The 7246-nt window shown below is 39.5% G+C and overlaps 1 protein-coding gene across 1 annotated transcript; it reads left to right on the top strand.

Annotated features, from left to right (window-relative positions):
• The first annotated feature begins 3647 nt into the window (after positions 1–3647).
• On the top strand, positions 3648–5821 carry LOC115375226 (ly6/PLAUR domain-containing protein 2-like). Its single transcript, XM_030074626.1, has 4 exons — positions 3648–3681; positions 3916–3985; positions 4673–4798; positions 5707–5821. Exons 2-4 carry the CDS (start codon positions 3937–3939, stop codon positions 5811–5813), a joined length of 282 nt encoding a protein of 93 aa, XP_029930486.1. The 5' UTR covers positions 3648–3681; positions 3916–3936; the 3' UTR covers positions 5814–5821.
• The last annotated feature ends 1425 nt before the right edge of the window (positions 5822–7246 follow it).

The raw sequence follows: 7246 nt of genomic DNA, 5'->3' as shown, positions 1-7246 counted from the left end.
ACTGTAGAAAGTTCCCAGCATGAGTTGGTGAGTGGCAGCGGCAGCTCTGAGACATTCTGCCCAATGTAATGCTCCAACAAATGCTTAAATAACAATGACAGTAATTCCTATCAGGGAATAAAATGTGCCAGCAGAAACGTAACACTTTGATTGGCAATTTGTGAAAATGTTGTGTGCCTAGTCCAAAGTCTGTCAGAACAACAGTGAGTTAAATACATGTGTTTTTCTCCTTCTGTCCTGAATTTTTGTTTTTCAGTTATAATGGAAGTCTATGAGGCAGGGGGCTGGCACTCCTGCGACTCTGAAGCTCACAAAACCAGAAGTTTTTAAGCCAGTTGGCTTCTGTGGTGAGATGTTCAGAGGCAGAACAAATTCTCCTACCACTTTACCATCACTTATGGATGTGGAGTGAAAATTATGGGCATGGCAGCAAGTTTAAGAGAAGATCTTTAGATAATTTTACATGTTCGCTCCACTCTAGTGATGATGTCACCCACTCTAACTCTAAACATTCCATGCAATAACACGCATTAACTCAGAGTCGGGTGAAAAACAGCACAACAAAAATGTAAACTGTGTTTTCTACCAAAGGACAAGAGATATCAAGATGTTTACACACATAAACTTCCACTTGCGCTGACCTGTTTTAATATCGAATAGAGATTGTAGAGCAAAGTATGAGGGAGCTGTGAAGATTTGAAAATACATGGGTGTCAGCTGTTTTCCTATTCATTTGTTTTTTTCGCATGACAAAATGACACTAAAAAATGGCTGCTGCCTTTGTGATGACATCACAAAGGCAAGTTTCATGCCATCACAAAGGCTATGTGCATGTTTGTCTGTTTGTTTTACAGTCTGTGATTATATTATCACAGTAGGACATGGGGTATGAAAGATTTAGTTCCAAAACTGTCTGTCACAACACAACACAACACAACACAACAATCTTCCAGAGAGAGGAATGTATTCAGTGTTCAGCAAGACAGACAGAAATGATCAGATACCGACTTTATGAAAAACTCTGAGCTAAGTTAACTAATATTTACATGGCAGCTTTACATGGCACTGTAACAAGTAATTGTAAACTGACACTAGAACCATCCCTAAACTAACACGAGGTTCTCCTTGGTGGAAAGGGGTATAAGTGGGACTCTTTTTGAATAATACTGGGAGTCACCTCTTATTTTGATTTCAAGGTCCGCAGCAAGTCACTCTGGTGTTTTGGAGTAACTTGTCAGTGTCAGTGCAGTCACCCAGCCAAAGCAGCTGCTGCTGCTCACAGCCTTGGTGATACCTGCTGAGTCAGCAGTCCAGCAGAGTCTGGCATCACTGTACAAGCCTGACACCTTCAGTTATCACTGCGTCACAGGGGCATGACAGACACAGGGGCCAGCAGGAGGGCCTGTCCCCCTCACTTTTAGAACCTGTCCCCTCTGTCCCATGCATTTTAATCCACCTGCAAATTGTTGGAGTTCATCCAACTGCGAAATAGTTCAGTATCCCTACTGCATTTTTTTTTCTAATAGTTGTGGAAATTTGAACACAGCTTTTTAGAAGCATTTAACTCTTTGAAAACTGAACAAATTCACTTCCTTTCCTAAAACATAGGAAGAAAGGTGACAAGCAAATTAACAAGGATTTGATCCAAAATTAGAAAATTACTTCAAGAAACTAGTAAAAAGTTACAAGAAGATTATAAAAAAATCACCAAAAAAATCAAATGACAACATTATATATATATATATATGTATATGTGTTGATATAATGACGATGCCCCAGCTGCAGCGTTCAGACACCATTCACAAGCTTTTAACCCTTTGAAAACTGAGCAGGTTCACCAGACTTTTTCCCAAAATCAAAAAAGTTGACGAGCAAATCAACAAGAATTTGACCTTTGAACCTTTAAGTTAAATTAAAATACGAGTGCCCAGCACTACTACAAAATAATCACCTGAATCCTGAACATCCCATCCCTCTCATGCTTGAAATAATAGCTATGCCCCTGCTGCTTGATGTTAAGAAATGAGACTGTAACACTGACAGTTTGCTTAGTTCTTAGACAGTGCCTTGCCTCTTATGCATTTTGTCATGCCATTTGAAATCCTCTTGGTTTTCAGCTCATATTTAATGAGTCATCAAGTTGAGTTTTTGAGGTGAATCTGCCAATGTCTGTGCTGCCAAGTACTCACAGCACCTGCCATCGTTCACAGCCTTGGTGAGAGCTGCTGAGACAGCAGCGTTGCCCACAGTAGTGGATCCCTGTGTAGCTGGTTCTTATCGAGAAACGATCACACGGTGTTGGTGTGACAGCCAGTTCAGTCCAGCTCAGGTCAGACTTGTCCCAGGAAGGCAAATTTGACATGCAGCATGGCTCAGCACTCACAAACCACAGAATCACAGAAAAATGTATCAGAGCAAAATAGCGTATAAAAACAATCAACACATAGGAAACAGTGGAATCAAAGTAAATAAGAGTTAGAACAACTACTACTAATAAAATGTAATTACAGTTTGTAAGTACAAACCCCTACAGGTCTGCATACCTGGTGCAGATGATTCAAATTTCACAGTAACTGAAATATAAATATAAATTCCTTTAATTTCTGATTTACAGGTGATGCTAGTGATCACAGCCTCAGAGTATGTGATGCCTTTGCATATCATGACCATAAAAACACATTTTCACTCACTCACTCAGAGTTAAAGCAAATAAATACACACAGTCTGACTTCTTATTATACATGTATTTACTAATGTAGTTGAAACAGAGTGCATCTGTATTTACTCAAAGCACAGGTCTTTATCAATGACAGTGCCAAGACTCTGCAACTCTGCATAAACTCTATTTATTTCCCTCCATTCACAGTCAGAGAGGGAGAATGAGTTGCTCTTCTAATGCTGATGGGCATCTCATTTATTTTAGAGATGTTCAGCTTCAAAAAATGATTATTCCACCACTGAGCTGATAAATTCCTGCACCTCAAGCCTGCGTGCTGTCTCCCCCTCCTGGAGTAAGGTGACAATGACAGGGTTCTCTGCAAATAAACCTTAATCTTGGTGGTGTGTGCATCATTTCTACCAGCCATCCATGGTTTGGAAACACAATACAGGCTGTAGTGATGCAGCTTGCAGCTTGCTATCTGACACCTGACCTCATCCATATCACAAAAATACTAAGTCTTGAAACATGGAAAGTCAAGTCATGTGTTCCAGGTAACATATGGCGCAGGGAATTTGCCAGGGAATTTGATAAGCTCTCTGGAGAAGTCAGGGAATTTGACAAATAGATCATATCACTGGAATATAGAAGTGTTTAACAGCTTGACGCGGCCATTTTATTGGTTAATTTAATACAACTACAATAGCAACAACAATAACAGTAGCAGTAGGCTAATAGTAATAATAGAAGTAGGAGTAGTAAGAGTACTAATATCATTATTAGAATTACTTGTATTTTTATTATTATAAATAACAATAAGCAGTATTGTAAGCAGTAATTCATCCTATTCATCCTAATTCCCAAACCCACCCACCGTATTCATGATAGGTGCATTGAGTTCTAAAATGTGTACCCTTTCCCACAGCTATCACTTTATCAGCAATCTGTCCCGCTGATGAAGTGGTATAAAAGGACAGGAGAAGGAGAGGACAGGTACACAGCAACCTGCAGAGGTTCAGAACGTAAGTGAAAATTAAGGGCCTTTAATCATATTTCCTTTTTTGAACATTGCTGTAGCACTACCAGAAATGCTGTAATTACAAAGGGGAAAAATTTGCTAAATGTCATCTGCAAATCCTCTAAAATCTTTTTCACAACCTTATTTTTTTCTCCATTAACTGTTGTCTCCAATAGCTGCTTTTGTGATCAGACTCACTATTTCTGTACCCACCCATTTGTGTGTATTTACCCTGCAGACGTCAGAGGGAAATAAGAAAATGAAGGTCTTTGCTTTCGCTCTTCTGCTCCTGGTGGCCGTCACCTATGGTGAGTATTGCGTCATTAAAGGAATACATTGCGGGATACTGTCCAACTTAAGTGACAAGAGCATAGACACTAAAATCATCCACGTGTAGATCCAGCAGATCGCTGGCTTCATTTGTCAAGGTGTACGTTAAATTGTGGAGCCAGCTGTACTGCACAAAAAAGTTATGGCATGAAGCCAATTATCACTTACAGCAAAACTGAACTCTAGAGTGTTGGGTTGTCTAGTTCCCTGGTTATATGGTGACAGTCCACATGGTGGTGGAGTACTCTCATTAGCTGCTCTGTGCTCCCCGAGGCTGTTAATCCACAATGCTGGATTTCTAGCTCTCCGTTCACTTCCATAGCAAAACAGCTCCCAAAATAACACTTTAAATGCATAAATGATTATGAACAAAGTGGATTGAAGGAAATGGGGGGAAAAAATGGGTACCACGACCCAAAACTCTACCTAAGCTCAATTTAAATTTAATATAGTGTGCGTTAAAATGTTATCACAAAGCACCATGCAACAACTGTCATGGTTTCATGGAACCTTGACAAAACTTGCTAGAGTTAGTCCCTGATGTTCACAGAAACATGTTGCAAAATCATCTTTCTGCAACATACAACTGCTTCACACGTTTGCTTTTTCATTTTTTTCCCCTCTCCTCCTCTCTTACACACACACTGTCGCTCTCTCGCCCGTAGGTGAGGCCCTGCAGTGCCACAACTGTGTCCGTGAGGCGTCTGACAGTGGAGATTGCGTGGAGACTGTGGAGACTTGTCCCCCAGAGATGAACGCCTGCGCCAAAGTGACCTACCCAGCCCCTTATGGTGAGTTCTGCCCCACAGCTTGGCCCTTTAAAACCGAGCAAATTCAAAAATCAAGTGAATTTGCATAGGATTTGTGCATACACAATAAGAATGATGCAAACTAGTTGATTGATTTTTTTTTTTTTTTTTTTTTAATGTTCTACCTCTCTCACTTTTGGCTCCAGCCCCACACACACACAAAGCAAAACTTATACTGACTGTTTATGAAATTTGGCATTTCTGTTACCCCTTTTTCGCGGAGTGTGTCCTTACCGTGATACAACTTTCAAATTAGCAGCAGAACGAAAGTGACATTGTCTTTTGCTTACAAAAAAACAGGCCTCTCAGAAAATCAAAACTTCTTTTATACCTGCATTTGTGTTCCAATTCTTAAAGAAATCTGTATTATTGTTGACTATTATTAGTGGGAAAATATCAGATATTGGCTTAGTAAAACTATATCGTGCCATCCCTCCCTAAAAGGCCTTCGGGTTGATTTCCCAAAATTGGCTTTCATCAAAAATCCTCGTTTTCTTAAATCATGGCTATGATGCTTTTTTTTTTTTTTTTTTTTTTTTTTTTGACTTTTTAACCTATGAGGAATCTCTCAAATTCTGTGAAAGTACAATCATCAGTCCTACAATAGTCACATTTCTTCAGAGCATTTCAGACAACAATACAGACCTTTTTGCAGTGCCAATAATAATAATAAAAATAATAATAATTCTGGGGTCCTCTCCAACAAAGTTCTCCATTTCTATGTTATTCCTATATGGGACATCTTTGTTTGAATGTCTGGAGGGTGTTTTGGCTGAGAAGCTGCCCTTCTGTATATAGTATACACACTCACATACACACACACAGCAAATGCAAGAATAAAATGCACTTAACACTTTAGTGAACCATGTAATTTCTCTCTCTCTCTGCAGAGAACACCTTCCACAAATCTTGCTTCAACATGATGGAGTGCCTGAAGCTGGGAGTTGCTCAGGGTCTGCAGGTCACCTGCTGCAACTGGGACGGCTGCAACAAATAAGACTCTGCTGCTGCAATACTGATGTGGCTCAAACCCAGTCAAAAGCAAAATTAAAAAAAAAAAAATCCTCAAACATGGCTGTCTATTTGTTTCTTTTTTCCCCAAGGAACCTAATCAGGTGAAGAACAAGACAGAAGCAGGTTACCCAGAGTAAATGCACTGAGTTACTATCAGACTGAGAGAGCAGCTAGGGTTCAATATATGAGCCTTTTTGGTGAAGTTTTAGTTTGAATGCTGTTACAGAAGCTTTTCCACCACATTAACGATACAATGATGGGGCAAACACTGAATGATTAGAATTTTTGTCTATTTTTCCTCATGACAGAGGTCAAACTGAAAGAACAGGACAGCTTAAGTCCTGAGCCCCAACTCAGTGGCTCCCAAATGGGGGTACTTGACCCGCTAGGGGTACACTGTACTACAGGGGATACATGAGATTTTTTTTTTTTTTTTTTTTTAAATGTTGATTTAAACAACATCATTCATGCACAATTCCTAAAATAATTAGGCTTTGCTATATTAAGTTCAATAAAAAAATGAAAATGGAAGTTTGATAAAGCACATTTTATCTTCAGTTTTCCCTCTGGGTTTCCTGAAGGTGTCAAATATGTGTGTTTGTGGTTTAAATGTGCTGCTGTGATCGTGTTGGGTTGGACCTCTGCATGGAGGAGTTTTTTTCTGCCAACATTTTTTTGTTGCTGTTGTTTTTGCACTTGTCAGGGGTACTTGGCTGAAAAAGCATTTCAAAGGGGGTAAATTATTGAAAAATGTTTGAGAACCACTGCTACAACAAACTAAATGAATTTTGAATTCCCCTATATCCTCCACTGACTCATGGAATCAAGTTCAAGTTGCTGTCATTGCCTATTATTGGCGCTGGTCTAATGCCAGTGTGGTTGTTGGGTTCCTGTGATTGAGGCTCTACGCGTTGTCTCTAAAGCAAAGCTGAGCTTTGGTAGAGTGCTGGGTTGCCCACTGAATTGTTTCAGGGTTTTTGCTTCCATCAGCTTGCCAGAGGAAATGGGAAACTGCATTCATTCGTGTATCATTGTATAATGATACACGAATGATTCTAACAATGAAATTAGATGGAATTCATTTCACACATGCTACACACAGCTGATCAAAATGGACAGTTTACCATACAAATTCTGTGCATGTCTATGCATGTGCCAAATGGGAGCAGATCTAAACAAATAACGTTGTTTTCTCTCTGTTTTCTCTTCAGGAGAACAGCTGGAGTTTCCCAGGAAAAATCGGGAAGGTCATCAAGTACACTATAACATGTGACTACATCACACGTTTGGGAATGATGGTAGACTCTGAGTTAGATTTTAATTCTTATTTTAACAAGGCCATAAAACAGCCCTTTTTCATTGTAGGAATATTGCCAGAGTCAGACCTTTTTGAACTCGAAAAGATGCTGAAATTCT

Source organism: Myripristis murdjan, chromosome 2 (assembly GCF_902150065.1).
Source record: "Myripristis murdjan chromosome 2, fMyrMur1.1, whole genome shotgun sequence".
Taxonomy (NCBI): Eukaryota; Metazoa; Chordata; class Actinopteri; order Holocentriformes; family Holocentridae; genus Myripristis; species Myripristis murdjan.
Note: the sequence above shows the minus strand (reverse complement) of the source record. Positions and strands in the feature narration are given on the sequence as shown.

Bases quoted from the DNA above. Each gene is read 5' to 3' on its own strand.
- LOC115375226 (XM_030074626.1), top strand. From the start codon at position 3,937: ATGAAGGTCTTTGCTTTCGCTCTTCTGCTCCTGGTGGCCGTCACCTAT. The intron at 3,986-4,672 runs GTGAGTATTGCG...TCTCGCCCGTAG, and splicing joins CCTGGTGGCCGTCACCTATG to GTGAGGCCCTGCAGTGCCAC. The intron at 4,799-5,706 runs GTGAGTTCTGCC...CTCTCTCTGCAG, and splicing joins GACCTACCCAGCCCCTTATG to AGAACACCTTCCACAAATCT.